Genomic DNA, 17,590 nt, shown 5'->3' on the forward strand with positions numbered 1-17,590 from the left:
GGCAGTTAGCAACAGGACAAGGGGGCATGGGCTTAAACTCTGTGAAAAAGGTAGTAGGTGCTGGATAGAGACTCGAACTCTTGTGGGTTACTCTGAGCAGTATTTATTGTAGAAGATTCGCAGGAACAGCAGCGTTGGGTCACCTCCTCAGAGAGTGACAATCATACAGCAGTATGACTGGTCTTTATATAGGGTTCTAACAGGTATTATGCAACTAAGCAAAATTTATCACTGTCCAGTAGGATTTTCTAAGTATTCACGATGTCCTCAGGTTCCTTCTGTCCCAGTGGTCTGTGGGTTCTACTTCTTCTTTCTTGGCAAGTACCAAACGAAAGGTCATCGGGTTGCAGGGCTAGCTTTGTCTGAAGTTCTACCTGTCTCATTTGTTATCTATAGTTCATCAGTCTAGCACGGAGATCAGCAAACCTAAGAATAGCATTTATGAATGTCTTAACTAAAGGTACAAAGCAAGCATAAGGTAACCACGCTTGTGGTTCTGGGTAAGGGCTATGCAGGGGACAAGCTGAGACTTTCAGCCTTAGCAGCACAGTTTATAACACTGATATAGGCCTAAAATCCTAATTCCTTATTTTCCTACAACACTCTGCCAGGGGAAATTTAGGCTGGATATTAGAAAGAAATTCTTTACAGAGAGAGTGGGCAGGCATTGGAATGGCTGCCCAGGGAGGTGGTGGACTCGCCATCCCTGGAGGTTTTTAAACTGAGATTGGACATGGCACTTAGTGCCATGATCTAGTAAACGGACTGGAGTTGGATTAAGGGTTGGACTCGATGATCTCTGAGGTCTTTTCCAACCCAGTCGATTTTGTGATTCTGTGTGATTCTGTGATAAACTAAGGCTTTCTTGCTCCTATTTATATCCTGATTATTATAGGCATTGCAGGCAATACCTTTCTATGTTGTAGAACTCCCTACTGACTAAAGTTTGTGGTGATGGGTTTTCTTGTCTTGCGCCATCTTGCTTTGTCATGGAAGTGTATTGTAATATAATCTAATGTAATTAAAAGACATATGATGTTTAAACTTTGAAGAAGTATATTTAAGAAAAAAAATGGTAATTTATTTTGAGTAAATGTGTTATCTCAGGAGGTTACACGGATGCTAACGCTTGTAGAAATAACATTTCAGGAACTTTTAAACTTCTGGAAGTTTAGGAGTTGTAGCTCTCTTAATTTTGTTTCAAAACCATTTTTTAAAAATGTAATTGTATATAAGACCTACAGGACATGTATGCCCTTACTATCTTTTGTTTCAGTTTGTAGCATCTAAACTTACAGGACTTCACAGCAGCAGCAGTGGAAGGTAGTTTATTAGGAAATACTGAAAGTGCTTACTGTAGTTTGGTTTTTAATAGAATCATCAGGTAGGAAGTGAATCCAAACTGACCTTATCTTACTGTTTGGTAGTTTTGTAACAGCTGTAAAGTTACTATTAATATACTTTTTTTCAGGAGCCTTTTTTGTCTTTTGGTGATGTATTTTGGTCTCTGTGATGGTTTCTGTCTTGTTACTGGTGTTGAAATCCTTTTTTTAATGATGTATTTTCAAAAAGTCTGTAGCTGAGTTTCATTTTTAGAATCTTTACTCCATATTATCTCTAACTAAAGGCTTTACAGCTCGCTAAGATCTACTTACATAACCAGATATTGGATTTTTTTTTTTTTTTTTGTTTTAATTTAAATTGCTGTATGTGGCCTTGGATAATTAAAACCATGTATTGAAATACGGCATTTTGAACTATATCATGCTGGAATTGCCTCCCCTGATCATGAAGAATTGAATAATAGTCATGTAAGGGTGTTTTGACTCAAACACAGATGAGTTCAATTTGGATGACAGAGGTTGTTACAAAACCCAGCTATTGACTCTGCTGCTCTTTCCACAAGTTGCTCTCTCTGTGGCAGAAATGGCAGACCCATTAAGTGATTCTTTAACAGCCACAGTTTGTAGTTTGGTCTATTCAAGTAAACCAACAATGACTTTAAGTTGCTTTAATGCATTGGTTTAATGCAGCTCCTGAGCTGCTTCATGTGTAAATAATTGGTGCTGGCATAGTAGTTGTGGTTGGAGAAGGGTGAATGCTTGTTAGGATGCTGAAGCTGCTTTTATTGGTGGGTAAATATTCTCTGCTTCTGATTCACAGCGAACTTAAGAATCTTTGCAGTGGTCTGCCAGCAGTTGTGAAGTAGCTGCAGACAACTGCTGGCAAGATACCTTTTCTATGGCTCCAATGGACTAATCTCAAACAAAGTCAATTCTCTCTAAGAGCTTCAGTTGTTAATCACATCTGGGGAAAAGACAACAATAACCGTTGCAATAGATACTCTTCTTTGGAGTTTCCATTTTACTGGGACTGGGAGAAGACCAATTCTTAATCATTTGCCATTTTTTAAAAAAGGTACATGGGGGACACAGGAACAGGAGCTAAGAAATTTATTGTCCAGGGCTGATTCTGTTGAACGAATCACTTGAGTGTTAAATGGGGAGCTATTCTAACTGCTTGTTATGGAAGAAAGAAAATGAGGTTGGTTTTGGGTGGTGGCATTTTTGGGAAGGCAGCCAATCTTCTTTGGTTTTCCTTCTTTCCCTTTTAGAATAATACCTTGCTGAGGTCACAAGGTAGCTGAGGATTACAGACTTGGTTTAATTCTCAGTATAGTCAGGAAAGCTAACATTGATAGCAGTTGGTGAAGGAGACAGCCTTATTTTAATGGGTTAGTGTCTAGAATCATCTCGACTTGGGGCTTTTTGTTTGTTTGTATTTAGTTAATTACTGTGTAAACTTCAGATTTTTGCCTTTGAAACAGAACTGTTTTCCCAAAAAGTGGTTTGAATAGCAGAACTTAACTGTATTTTTGTTTTTCATTATGCCTTTGTAGCCTTTCTTTGGGGTTATTTTATAAGATATCTGTATTCTATTTTTACCTCTCTATATCTAATAAACTTGCGGACCAGATGCCACCCTTGCCTTTTCTTCTCCTGTAGCAGGATTGAATTCCTTGCACTACAGCAACTGTAAAGTCATTACCCTGCATTTAAAACAAAATGCAGGAAAGGATGACCTTTTGCTAGGGCTCCTTGTTGCTTGTATTGCTAAGCTTTATCACTGTCTTTCAGCAAAAGCCAGTTTTGTCCTTAAACATTTGTATGTATAGTATCTGTTTGGAATTGTCTGTTGTTAGCTGTCTATGTTCTCAATGATTATAAGGCTGTGCATCTCCATAGTGCCTGCTACTTGCCCCTTGGATCTTCATTGTAAAGGGTAGCTGTTATCTTCCTTGCTGATAGCTTATCACCAGTGGTACCAGTTAAGAGCTGAAAACACTTCCAGCATAATGGAAAGTTCCGCTTTCACAAGGATGACTCACTAATTAATTAACCCCTGGGATACTCTGCCTGGAATGGAGGGGCTTCCTGTGCCAACTTAAGAAAAAGTTACGGGAATATACTGTTATATAGCAAAGGAGAAATTGATTGGAATAATTTTATCTGTCTTGTAAGAAATACATTTTCTAATACTGTCAATCAGCCTGAAACAAGCTTGGAAACTAGCTGAAAAACAGATACTTTGGAAGGAGTTACTTCTCTGACTTAACATCTTCCTTTGCTATAGGAGCAAAAAGACAACTTCTGTTGACATCAGGAGAAGAATGGACTTGTAATAGGAGCATGTGGAGGCAAGCAGTACAGGAGGCAGGAAATGTATTTTCCTCCCAGCAGGCCACAAAGTTTTGGCTTTAAATAGGTCACTGTTCAAATGTAGCTACCAAGTGGCCACTTGGGAGGGAGGAAATAAAATGGGCTTGGTTTTGGATGGTGACAGGGGTTGGAAGGACTGTTGGGACCATGAAGATGAGACACAAGGAGCAACTGCCCTGCAGAATGCCCTTCATGTCAGACATTGCTGAAAGCGAGTGAGTGGCTGGAGAATGGTATCACTGTCCCAGCCTGGTGTGGATGGAGCATCTGTAGCTCATGACTTTAACAGATTTGTCCTGTGGGCTTCAAGAAATCTTGTGATGCCTTAGTAGTGCTGGGGATGTGATTTACTTTTTGGCAAAGAATCTTTGCCAGATTTGTAAGATTAAACTTGGTGTATTTGTAGCAGAAGAAGATGTGATGGCTCTAAGTTTCTCCAGTGAAGAGCTTTAATAAGGCCTGAGAGCTGGAATTTGAGATTTAACTCCAAGTAGCTTCATAGATAAAAAGAGCTTATGCTGCAGAAGTCTTTTTTTCCTTTCAGGACAGAGAAGTAGTAAAAGATTTGGGAAGATGCTTCATTTAAGCTAGAAGAGTTGTTTGTACTTCTGGCTAGTGTCCTGTTAGCATTTGGGCATTTCAGACTTGATGACTGTTTACTGAAATACCAAAATGCAGATATTTTTAATCTCCAGTGGTGCTGCTTCATTGTGTTTTTTCCCCTCAGGTGCACACATGTGCAGGGGTGAATTCTGCATTTTACTCCAATGAAATGAGTGGCTGTTCACACAAAATACAAAAAGTTAGACAGGATTGTTACCCAATTATCTCTTTTTGGCTTGTTAGCTCAGTCTGCCATCTGTCTAGGAGAAAAAGTGGCTGCTGAGCCATGACAGGCTTCATAACCATGCAGGGTATGTTGTGGGGCATGGTGAAGAAAGGAATACTACTTTGTATAAAAGATGGTCTTAAGAACAAGACTGTGATTGTATCCATATTTCTTGTCAGGGAAGAAGTGCAACTTGAAGTGAATAGTTGGGGAGTGTAGCATCATTAAAGATAAAATTCTATCTTAAAAGTTCCTGTTTGTGGGTGGGAGGCAGGATGACACTTGCTAGTAGTGCTTTTCTTAATTTCCACTCATTATGTGTTAACCTTGGTTGACTATAGTGTGTATGTTTATCAATTTAATGTGTTAACTCTTCTTATTCGCCATGACCTTTTGTTGGGCTAAAGTTCTTTTTCTTCCCCTACCCCCTTTTTTTTTTAATAGAACCCATAAAAACACAGTAGCACAGGGACAATGCAGGCAACTTTGTACCAGAGGCTGCAAGCAAAAAGGAAGGGATGCGAAAGACTAATTTTGTTATGAAAATGAGCATGCTAAGTCAAATACAGGTTCAAACCATGTGTTTGCTTGGGAAGATCTATGGTCTAAATTTGACATAGACTATAGCAGACAACTAGAGAACTGCCATATGGAGGAATAGCAGCTCTGCATTATTAAGATCATACAGTTAACAACATGGTTTATAAATTTCTACTGAGCAGTGTCTGCAATTCAGCAGCAAAAAAGTGTGCTTCAAGGGGAGGATAGAGTGAGAAAAGAATGGTGAGACGCTTTTGAGTAGACATTGCATGTGCAAGAGGGATGGGTTGGGAAAAGCTGTCTGTAGTGGGGAGAGACATGAAACCAGGTGTAAACAAAACTATTTAGTGAAGTGACTGGTGGAACTGACTAAATCAAATACTTTCAGCATCTCACAAAGCAAGTGACCAGTTTAAGGAGTGTTGAAGTATCCCTAACCGTTTGCTGTTTTGTTTTGGTTTGTTTTTTTCAAAGTGTAGAGTAGATGTCAACAATGCTTTAGCATGTTGTGCTGTGCTCTGTTTTTCTGCCTCAAATTAAGGTTTGAGTGTGAAAACAGAAATCATGCAGAATCTGAGCTCTTCTGTTTCTCTAAGCAGCAAGCTGCTGTCTTGATATTCATGACATGTTGCCTCTACATCAGTAGCTTGGGGTGTCTCCTGCAGACTACGGAGATCACTGGCAACCTGTAGCAGGAACCTGCTCTCTCTCAGAAGACTGTAGCTGCTGAATCCCAGCCCTATAACACACTATTAAAAATCTGTCTGCTTACCACTTTTGCCCTACACCTGTAAGAGGCTGACCCCCATTTGAGGGTGATCTGGATAGCTTTATGGGAACAATTTAGCTGTCCTTACAGAAGCAGCTAATAAAAAGTATATTAAGCTTCAAAATCTCTACAAGGATCCTTCTTGAACTGAGTCCTCTTTTTCAACACCAACGCTGTGATAAGCATGGAATTGGATCTGGTAATGGCAGAAAATAGCAAGCATTAAACAGGGAAAGCTGAAAAGGTAAAAGGGGAAAAGTAACAATTACACAGTTATTGGAGACTGTATACCTAAAATAAAGAAGGGCTGGTTGCTCTTGCTTTATATAAAATAAATCTTTCCCCCTACCCACAATAAAGCACAGTGTAGAACAATGAGGAGAATATCTTATGGAAGGGAAAGAGAATAATTGGGAGGAAGAACCATCAAGTATACAGAAAGTAGCAAATTGTTATCCCACAATCCTGCTCTTTTAAAGAAGTTTTGTATTTGGTTTGTTGTTTATGGGTCCACGGAGGAGAAATCCCTGAAATTCTATTTCATTTGAAGGAGCTGGGAAAAATGCTGTTGCTGTTGACTCTCAGTACTTCGAGTAAATCATCAGGATTGATATTTTCAATATTCATGTGGTGACACAAAGGTAACATTGTATTAGATAAGTTCCTATGTCTCTTCATCAGCTCTGCTGTGTTATTGCTTGTAAAATCACAAGGTACTACATTTTTTCATTCAGTTAATATAAGTGGACAACTCTTTACCTGTGTAGAAAATAATTATAAGTTCTCTGTTCGCAGGTTTTGAATGCAGTCTGAGTTCAAGAAGTATGAGGAAGAGACACCTTCTCTGCACTGGGGCATGGATCCTGTATTTTCTGCATTTGCAAGACTCTATATTAAAGATATAAAAGAAATGAGAGAATCTAAACAAGTGCCAGGTATGTACTTATATGTGCTGATTATGATGCACAGAAAATTAGGACAGATTTATGTTGTACTCTTTACCCAGGGATTGCAGAATGCTTCATGAGCACCAGTAAAGTAATTGTCCATGCCTCTAAGCTAAGTGACATTAGTATCTTTAGCAGGTCTAAGAACAGGTTGTACATAAAATGTATGTGAAAATGTATTCGTTCTAATGGCTTTTCTTCCTCTCATATGCATAGATACAGAACCTCTTTTACATTAAGGTAGTCTTGTGCATCCTCTGTGTGATAGTGTTTGTTATAGTCTGATAAAGTTAATTTGAAAAATGCAGGCCCTTTCTGGCCATATGTGTTATATCTTTGTTCTGTCTCTATGTTTGAAAAGGATTTTATGCTGCTTTGGTGCAGAATTTTGACAGTTTAATACCTTATTGGGTGTATGTGCTTTGCTTTTTCCTCTGGATATTAATATATTATAAAACAGATGCAGGTTTTGACATTTTGTTTGCTTAATTTCAAGATATTATAGATATATGATATTCTTCCTACCTCTGAACAACCTTTTTCTGGTATCTGTGTTGAATCTTATACCACACCTTTTATTTCCTAACCATTGGTGGAAATTGTGTGCTTTGCAGTCTGTTTCCTGCTGGTTTTCAGCCAAAATCACCCACATGTGTACGTTGTCTAAAGCAACGTGAGTCTGACCCTGAATTTCAGTTTTCATCACAAAGACTTTAAATAGACTGCAGTATGTCTTCTGCTGTAGAATGGTACATTACTACAAACTGAAGTTTGACAAGGTGCAAGATTATCAGGGAGCAACCGGAGGAACTTAGAATTAGTGAGGAAAAGCAGTAAACCCTAAGCAGAGTGTGTCATTTGGGGTTTGATGTTTTGGTTTGTTTGGTTGTTTGTGTGGGGTTTTTTTTTGTCTGTGTGTGTTTCAGTTGTGTTTATTTCCCTCCACAGAGATAAAGTACAACTGTTTGGCTCTTTGAATATGCTCTGCCTTGTAGGTTTTGTTATTCTTACTTATTTTTCTTGAACAGCAAGGATAACAGCAGTGTTATTCTTGCAGAAATCAAGGACTGGTGGGGTTTTGTTGTTTTTGTTGGTTTTTTGGAGGCTTTTTTTCTGCTCTTCTCACAACCATTTTACGAATATATGGACTTTACAAACTGCAAAGCCTAGTATATATACCTCTTTGTTATTCAACATGATAGAAGATTTTTTTTCTTAAATCTATTGCAAGAATTAGGTTATAGTCTTCTGTTGATGTTTGTACTAGAGGGAGTAATATTTAGAGGCCTTTTTAAAGTGTGCTAGTCTTATAGTAGTACTGGTGTGGCAAATGCATCTGGTAAAAACTGTTCCTGCTTCAATTAAAGACATTTTTTGTATTTTGTTTGAAAATCATTAAAAATCCAGCATCAGCAAAATAGGACTGTAGTTTGGACTTGGACGTTAGTACACACATATGCAAAGTATATTCAGAAGAATTAAACTTATAACCATCAATAAACATTTCACAAGAACAGGAACAGTCCTGCTCTCTCTTTTAATCTCTAAATTACCTCAATTTCTCTTCTCGCTTCCCTTCCTGTTCTTTTACTGAAACGAGTTGTCCTCTGCTTTGGAAACTCCTTCAGTTTTGTTAAAACTTTTTTTTTTTCTAAGATGATCCTAAGGAAGTGGTATCTGTCATGTCAAGACTTCAGGCTTTAAAATTGGTGCATGTGAGCTTTCTCCACTTCCTGTGCATCTGGCATTTTGCACAACTAAGCTTGCTTGCAATCCTGTATTATTTTCTAAACCAAACTTTAAAGAATAAAATTAAACTTCATTGAACAAACATCCTGAATTTTGCTCATTCTCCTGGTGCTGTGTATACACCAAACCAGACATGTCTTATTTATTAGCAACAAATTATAGCACAACAGAAACACTAAACACTAAAAAATATCTTTGGGGGAAGGAAAAAGGTAGGTGTTTGCTGTTAATGTTTTCTGCCTTTAATGGGTTTCTTAAAGACCAGCTGAAGTACCTGATTGGCTATAAATCAGTCATTAGGTAATGGTAATTAAGAATGAATGAGTGCAAAACAAAAGAGTTGTAACCAGGAATGGAAAGAAAACACAGACTAAATGTCAGGAAAAACATCCTTAGGGTGACATCTACTAAACCATGGAGCTGCCTTCCCAGGAAAGAGGTGGGATGCTCTTCACTGGGATTGTTTATATCTGAACTGTACATGTTGCCAGGAATTTACTGTCCGGAACAGTCTTGCATTGGCTCTGAGGAAATGGACTGAATGACCTAATAAGTTTTTTCTTTCCATTTTTAAGCATTAGGATTTGATGCCACAATGACTAAGCCCTTAAAACAACACAGAGGAAAGCAGTAAACCTGGCCAATTACTTTCCTGCTATAAATGGTGACAAGAAGGCTGGAAAACCTCCCAGATAAAAACAGCAATTGTGTTGTTTCAGAGGCCTTAAAATGAGAGTGGGTGTCAAACTCAGTTGTAACACATAATCACATCATGGAAATGATCTGTTCTCAGAGCTATCATGCACCGCTGCATTGTGACAGCTTATCAACAAGCAAGTGAAGCTACAAATAGCATAGAAGGAGGTAAAAATAATTAAAGCAATGGCAAAGAGCTCAGTGCTCCATAAAGCTGTTAAATATGTGATCAGAACTTGCCCCAGAGATCTCAGTATCTATTGCCCCCTACACCACTGCTGTGGCTTCCTGTTGTGGTAAGAGCACACTGATGTAGGTGTTATTTACTGAGTTACTAGGAGCTTGACTTAATGTGCTTGCACATAGCTTCAAATGTTTAATATATTTTTATTGCTACCAATATGAACATAGTTTGAATGAATAAGCTGGCAGGAGAAACAATTTACCTGTTGAAGTCATCAAGTTCAACAACTTTCAACAGTGTAAATGTGATTTCATCTTTCAAATGACTTCAGGTAGTTTCTCAGGGAGTAAGGGTGGAGTTCTATGTGAGTTATGAGGATGGAGAAAACCAGCGTTCTCTCTTTTCTATCATTTGCCAAAATTCAGCTTATTAACTGGGAAATGAACGTAATGTGTTGTTCACACAGTCAAGAGCCTGGAGTCTCTGATCCACAGACCTGCTCTGAACCTGACCCAGGCCTTCTTTTATAGAGATTTCATGAGGTTTAGTGAATAACTACATACACCAGGAGCATTTCTGTCAAGGGTTTCTATAGCAGTGTTTATTGGTGTCCTGGTAAATGGAATGAGAGAGAAGTTGACAGACCTGCTAAACATATTCTATGCCAGACCTGACCAGTAGAGTAGTATAAGACAGCTCTGAGATGACAGCGATAGATGCATCCTCAAAACATTGCACTGGATTTTTATGAGCAAAATTTCTGTTTACGAGCTGCTTGTCTGATCACCTGTGATATATTCTGAAACTTCGGGGTTTTTGTCTTTCTTAAGAAAGTTAATTCCAGGCTCATTTGAGGCTACCAGCTATGTAGGACAAGTTATTTTTGGATTTTGGTTTTCATTTTTTTATACAGTACATTTTTCTGAGTCCCTTGCTGCAGCGTTTCTCTTTCCCTTTGTAAGAACAAGACTTGCCACAGTGTATGGAGCCAAATGTTCCCTTCTGAGTCCCTTGAGTTATCTAGTTTTTAGAATGGAAGACAGTTATTGAACATCCCAGATGGCATATTTCAGTAAAGCAGCAGTATTTGAAAAGTGAAGAAAACACATTGACTGAAAATTAGCCGGTCCAAGATATATCTGGAGCATATCGCCCTGTTATCCTCCTGCTGGTGGATGGTGAAGGTTCGGCATATAACGTTTATGTCGGTGTTTGCTGACATTTGTCACTGTCTTAAAAGGGATTACAGCACGTGACGACCTCAGTGCCATCAAAGTCCACTGGGCTCTGATTCCTCACTGTTTGCTGGACGTGTTTTTACATGTTATTCAAGTCATCTTTATAGATGCATAAAAATAGCTTTGAAGTGATGGGATTGGAATGTGTTATTTCAGAAACTGAAGTTCAGGATGCTGCCCATGATGACAGCATTGTGTGCTCTGCAATCTAGGAGTGTTGTTTCTCTCCCCCGCCTCCCCACGTCTCCTGTTCTTTTAGATATCAAAGACAGAATTATGTTAGTTTTCCCTTTAGAGTCTCTGCTTTAATCAGGAGCAGATGCATTGTGTGAAGCTCAAACTGCTTCTATTGTATTCTATTATTTATTTTGAAGCCTGATGAAGACATAAAAAAACCAAAACAAACAAAATACACACACAAAAACCACAACCAACCAACAAATAACCAACACACCAAACCAAAATGAAACAACAAAACAAACAAAAACTTAAAAAACCCTAATGCCTGCAGCAAACAAACTGTTTTTCAGATCCAAATGTGCAAGAAAACAAGAGGTTAATAAAGTTCTGATACTCTACCAAAGCAAGCTTTTGGTATCCTCTGTAGAGCTGATACTTCTTCCTTCCAGTGCTCCCAGTTCTCAATGATCCGGGGGATTATTCACGTGACTAGGCATGGTGTAATTTAAGATATATTAAATATGTAAGAAAGTGTTGGGTGTTTTATGGACAAATGTGACTAGGTAGGGTAGGATGTTGAAATAAATGGTTATACTTACCAAGACTGTTCTGTGTCTAGGTATATTCTTCTATAATGGACATCCAGTAAGACAGGTGGATGTTGTTGGCATAGTGGTTCAAAGAAAAGAGCGAGATGCGTTTTTTAATTATGGAGGTAAGAAAAGTTTCTTTCTTTCTTCTTGCACTTATCAGCCCTCTAATCTTAATTACTGATAGACCTTAAAGATTGCCTTATTTGATCATCATCTGTTCTTGAAACAGCTGTGCTCTTATCCTAATTTAATGTGTACTTGCAGCTCAGGTTACTTAGCAAACTTAGGGAAGCTACTGTTTATCTCGACTTCAAAAGTAGAGAAACAAATAATTAAAACAGAGAACTGCTTCATTTGGGATCATCTAACAAATCTCAGTTTTGGTTATTGCTTTGTCACTAGACTCCACTATCTTCCTTTTATATATATATATATATATATGTGTATATATATATATATATTTGTGCAGTTCGTTTGATCAGGTATAAATGGATTTAACAGTGTCCGCAAATGGGAAGTCACTTCTTCCTTTTTTTGAACCTTAGAAATCCCTTCTGACTTTTTGTATGTTTTGTTGTATAGTATCTTGGAGCCAGCCTTTACTAGCAGTCCAGAGTTTGTTTATGTTTAGATGTGAATGAGTGTTAGCAAATCTAACTCAAGCATCATAGTACCAGTCCTTGCCAACACCAGCTGGGAGTTGTCTCCTCCCTATTGCTTTTCCCAATATTCAGACTATTTTATTAACATTGAAACATCTGACTGTCGTTTTGTTCAGCTGTCTTTTTTTTATCTGGAGGAAAATGTAGAGTGGAGTAGTGGTAATGTGGCAAGTTTCACAACGTGGGGTATCATTTCATTTCATAGTAGGGAGAGGGAGCTAAGTGCGCAGATTGTATTGAAGCACTTGAAGGACTCATGTCCTGTCCTGTGTCTTCCTCTGGGTTTCCACCTGATGGAGGTAAGCACCTCTTCTTACCCAGTTCCCTCACTTATAAAAATAGGCAGCAGCCATTCTGCGACTCACAGGAGCATTGTGAAGGTACAGCTGACAACTCAACCGGGTCCCAGCTTCCACAACACCTGCAGTTGAATCACATTGCTGCAGAGTAGCATTAACTGCTAGTGCAGGTAGCATACCCTGCCCTGGGTGTGGCTGCTTAGAGTAGACTCTATGCTCTGTAGAAATGTCCCTGCAAATTTCTTAGAGTTGATATTTTCTAGATATTTTATTTTTAAGCCTAATGTCTGAATATTTGTTATTACCCTACCATTATGCTAAATGATGAGTTGACAGTAAACATTTGGAAGCACAGATTTCTCTGGCACTTGAAGTAGCACAGGCTAAACAAGCAACTAAGTTAAGAGGTGGAGATGTAGTTGGTGATGCAATGAGGTGTTGAAACATAAACTGAATGTCAGCTATTCTTTTATTGAACCAGTATGCAAAAGCAGTTGTCACTTCATGAGGACAGAGGAAAACAGAATCAAAATGACTAAGGCAGAAACAATTCTATGGGCAAGCATTTCCCACACTGCTCTCAGCATTAGTTCGTGTGTAAACGTGTTGGAAACATTTGATTTGGGTAGAAAGTGAAGGAATAAAAATAAAAAGAAACTGTAGAGTAGTGCAAGGCCTTGGTGTTAGATCAGCTGACCTTTAAGTACAGCTCTCCATGAGCCTGGCTTCCTGCTGTCCTTTCACATCCAGCTCTACTCTGTTCCAGCGGTTCTTGGTTTGAGCTTTCAGGCTGCCTGCCAGGGTGCTCCTTCCCAGCCTGCCCTCCCTTTCAGGCAGGCTGACTCTGCCAGCCTTAAAATTGTAACTTCTTAGACAGTTTCCTGCTTGTAACTTCTTGCATCTTTCAGTTCAACAGACTCTGGCTGGTGAGTCACAGAGCAGGCGTTGCTTCAGTTGGAGTGCCAAGCACTGCTTAGTACTTGCTCACTTTCCATCTGCTTAAAAGTGACTTACAAAGGAATTTCCCCCTTTGTACTTTTTCTCTGATAGAGAACTGAAATGTCTTTGTGTCACTGCCACTGTCTTCCCCCCATTTCCTATCTGTCTGCTTCAGAATACACACCGCTCATTTTAAGAGAATCTTAGGTCCTCTGTGCTGAAAACCATACAGCCAGAACTGGTGACAAAATAATAATTGTAAAAGAGAATAAATTGACTCTTTCCTGGCTTAAAAGAATTACATGCTGTGTAAAACCTGATTTTTGATGTTTAGATTTGATTGTTTATTGCTATTACTGTGATCAGTTGGGAGAAGGATATCTAATTAAAGTGTAGCTTTGAACAAGCTCGTATTATAGCTAATGCACCTTTCTGACCTCTTTTTTTTCCTTTTCTTGTTAACAAAAGCAAACATCACATGTGGTTTTCCGTATAATCCAGAGCTATTTTGAAAGGCTGAAAGGCACTTGCCTTAAAAACAAATGAAAAAAATCTCACTGGGATCTCAGTAGGTTCATGCAGGCCCTACAAGTACCATACCCCTTTTGTTCTAAAGAAATAAAAATGAACACAATTATCTCATTTACCAGGTAGCTTTGAGAATGCTGCCCCTCAGATAGTTAATGTAAAAGTGAAAACCAAACTCAAAGAAACAAAACAAAATAGAAAAACCTCAAAAAAACCCAAACCCACAAAAAGACCCAAACAAACACAACTTTAAGCCCAAGGAGATGAGGAAGGGCGGCGCAGGGAGCACAGGAAGTATTCAAAAGCTCGTAGACCCTGTGAGTGCTTTTAAAATAGATTATCATTCTCCTGTAAAATTAGAATACAATTGCAAGAGTTCTCATTCATCTGTGTTTCAGAACTTATTTGCCTTTTTGCTCAAAGCTTTTATTTGTGGACTGGAAAACCTTTGTGTAAGAGCCTTGCTCTGCTACCAGATTCCCTGTGTGGTCAAGAACAGGTCAGTCTCTCCAGGGCTCAATTTTCAGCTGTTGCACTGATGAGGAGGAATCTGACCTCCTAATCCTTTCATCTTGTTTTGTGTCTCAGCCCTTTGTAGGAAGCATGTTTCTTCACAGTTGGTGCAACAGCCAGTCGCAAGCTGGAACATCTAGAAGCTGCAATAATGTAATAGTGAAATGTCACCTGCCCTGTTTCTTCTTGCCATTGCTGGCTTGTGTAAATGACTTGCCATGGTATATGAGGGCTCTGACTGCTACTAAAATTGTTGCTTTTTGTCTATATCAAGGAGAGGAAATCCTACCAGCTAGATAATTATCTATGCTCTGGTACAAAATTAAAGCTGTGGAAATAGCTGCAGACACAGCAGCTCTAAAGGGATAGCACTGAGACCAGCATACTTCTGTGACAGAATTTGACATTGCCTGCACCTTATAAATGTTGTATGTTTGTTTAAAAGGAATGTGCAGCTAAACCACTAGGAAACAGGAAGGCAAGACAATTATTTGTAATTGAACCCCCCCAAAAAGGGACTTTGTTTCAAAACACTTGAGACAATGCAAAGGCATTTTGCTTTGATGCTATGGTTCCCAGAGGAAATGACTGCAGGTACCAATCAGTACCTTGCTGGTAAACATTGCTGTTACTTCTGTAGTCATGGATCTGGTTTAAGGAGCTGAAGAAAATTGCAAGTTCCAGTTTGTGAGAAGTGGAAGCTCAGTCTTGGAGAAGGCTACATTCAAGGAACAAGCTGCTTGAAGCATTAGCTGGACTAAAAATGTGATACTTACTGTGATTTGACAGACATTTAGTGCCCTTTTATTTAAAGATTTTGTTGGTTATGCCATTTATATACAGGCTCTTGATCTATAGAACAATTGATTCTTCTGATAGTTTTTAGTTTTGTCTTTTTCTGCTGTCCCTGACAGTACAATGCCTGGGGCAGAAATCACAAAACTTATTTTGATTAGGCACTAGCAAAACAGGAAACACTAGATAGCTCCCGTGGTGTGAAGCATTTTTGGCAACTGAAGTGGCTTGCATGCTACCAGTACCTACACTTCAAGTTGGGAATTCCTGGCCTAGAGCAGAACCACAAGCATGTGCTGTCCTCTGTCCTTCCTGGCTAGAGGAGCTGCCTTTCTGTGCTCTAGAACACCTTGTATGGGAAAGGCCAGCAGAAGTGGTGCACAGTATTAGTGTGGAAACCAGTGCAGCTGGAGGTATCAGCACTTCTAAGTCTGCCACATGACTGTGCCCCTCAACATTGAAGTGCTGTTTTCTCACTGTTACAGCAATGCTTCTGTGGTTTGTGCCTGGTTTGCTGTTTTAGTGTATCTGTTTTCAGCTTTTAACACTGATTCTTCTTCTGACCCTTTAGTATCCATGTACTGAAGCCTCAATTTAAATTCATGCTTGATCTTTTTTTTGAGAATAAACTGATTAGTTTGCTGACTGTGCACATAAGCATGGTATCTGCTACTGAGCTACTTCCGCAACTGAAACAACTACAGAGATTTTTTCAGAGGTATAAGTAGGGGTTGAGCACCCCTTTTCCCTTTCAGACTGGTTGGAATGAGATATCTTTGGCAGTCATCTCCTTACATATCTGTGTGTCTTCACTTCTTGAAATGTCACTACCTGCTTTCTTACTCTGTAATTCTTGCATATTTTTTTTTTACAGTGGATGATAGTACTGGTGTTATAAATTGTGTGTGCTGGAAAAATCCCATGGTACTAGAAACATCTTTATCAGGTAAGTTGTCAAATAAATAATTCCTCTTTTGACTGTGCATGTTTTGTTCGTGTCTGTCTTACGTAATTTAGTAAATAATCAAACTTGCAGAAGAGCCAAATTTTTTTCTTATTTTCTTGTTTTTTAATTAAATTTCAATCACCACATCCTGTCATGCCTTTTCATTTTTTGAGTAATACAGTATTTCAGTTTTATGCTGTGACATTGTTCAGAGAATCTTCTTCATGCTGTTCTTCTTTTGACTTCATCGAGTGAGGAACTAGCCTGGAAATCTGCCAAATGCCACAGTTCCTGTTTCCAAAGTCAGTCCATTGACCACCAACCTGGTCTATGTTCCCTGCATCCTCATGATACAGTAGTTTCAGGATCCATCTTGTCTTCTTTGCTTGAATTCATATTCTCCTCCTGCTGATGCATAGGCTGTCAGTGATAAACTCAAAAGTAGCTTAAAACACAGTAGGAGGATGCCAGGGATCTTTTACAATTTGGGAAGGTTCTAAATGTGCAGAAATTGCGTGTTTGAAATGAATATACTATTGCACTCAGTAACAGAACAGCTCCCTAGTGTCTCAGTTTCTCTTTGCCTTTTTTTCCCCCCACCATTTTCCATAGATCAAAGCATGGAATAATTTCTACTTTGGACCTTCCTGAAAGCTCATGTGGTAGAATGGCAACCGTGATATGGAGCTGATCAGATCCTACTGAAATAAATGTTACTAGTGTCATCTGCCAGTATTAGGGTTACATATGCATAGAATGTGGAAAGCAAAGCTTGATTTTAAGTTAAAAACACTGATGTCTCTGGATCAAGCCTGTTTATACAGGCAGATAATTCTTACTTGCTTACATTTAACAATAATACAACAAGTGGTATAAATGATCTCAACTGGAATCTAAAAGGCAGCTCTCGCTTTTGGAGAGGCACAGCTCTCAAAAGAAAAGGGGGACCCACAGTGAAATCAGTTCTTTATGAGGAATTTAAATTAATTAAAGGAATTTCAGGAAACACTGCTTAAAATAGAATGAGGATGCAGGATGCTCATTTCAGCCTTGTGTTGTTCTTTTACATGTACCTCAGTAGTGCTTTAATGGGCACTATGTTTTTAATAGAAATTAGTATCTGCTAAAGAAAACAGCTCCTGGGGGGCTCAGGAAATTTTCTTCCAGCCTTTTGTAATCGTGATCAGAGATACTTGGATCATTAATCAGGTTTGAAGTTATGAAGTATTTACTCTCTTGCAAAGGTATGTTATGTAAATGGGAAGTTGTCAAGTAGCATTCACCTCAGTGTAGACATCAAATTGCATCACACGAATACTTTGGCCCCACCTTAGATGACTCATTCTTCTTTTATATAAGGAGTTCAGTGGGCCTTTCTTTTCCCCATCACATTCATCTTAGCATGACAAAATAAAAAAAATACGGAACCCATTTCAAATTAATGTTTCAATTTTGCAACCCACC

The 17,590-nt window shown here is 38.7% G+C and overlaps 1 protein-coding gene across 2 annotated transcripts in view; it reads left to right on the top strand.

Annotated features, from left to right (window-relative positions):
* The window catches only part of STN1 (STN1 subunit of CST complex), a 46,897-nt gene that overhangs the window by 10,594 nt on the left and 18,713 nt on the right, over positions 1-17,590 (top strand). For both annotated transcript variants that reach the window (XM_065067124.1, XM_065067125.1), the window contains exons 3-5: positions 6,653-6,792; positions 11,471-11,566; positions 16,055-16,126. In XM_065067124.1, coding sequence (XP_064923196.1) covers positions 6,660-6,792; positions 11,471-11,566; positions 16,055-16,126 — 301 coding nt within the window. In that variant the 5' untranslated portion in view covers positions 6,653-6,659. The remainder of the gene's footprint in view (positions 1-6,652; positions 6,793-11,470; positions 11,567-16,054; positions 16,127-17,590) is intronic.

The sequence above is a fragment of the Columba livia genome, chromosome 6 (genome assembly GCF_036013475.1).
Source record: "Columba livia isolate bColLiv1 breed racing homer chromosome 6, bColLiv1.pat.W.v2, whole genome shotgun sequence".
In the NCBI taxonomy this organism is placed as follows: domain Eukaryota; kingdom Metazoa; phylum Chordata; class Aves; order Columbiformes; family Columbidae; genus Columba; species Columba livia.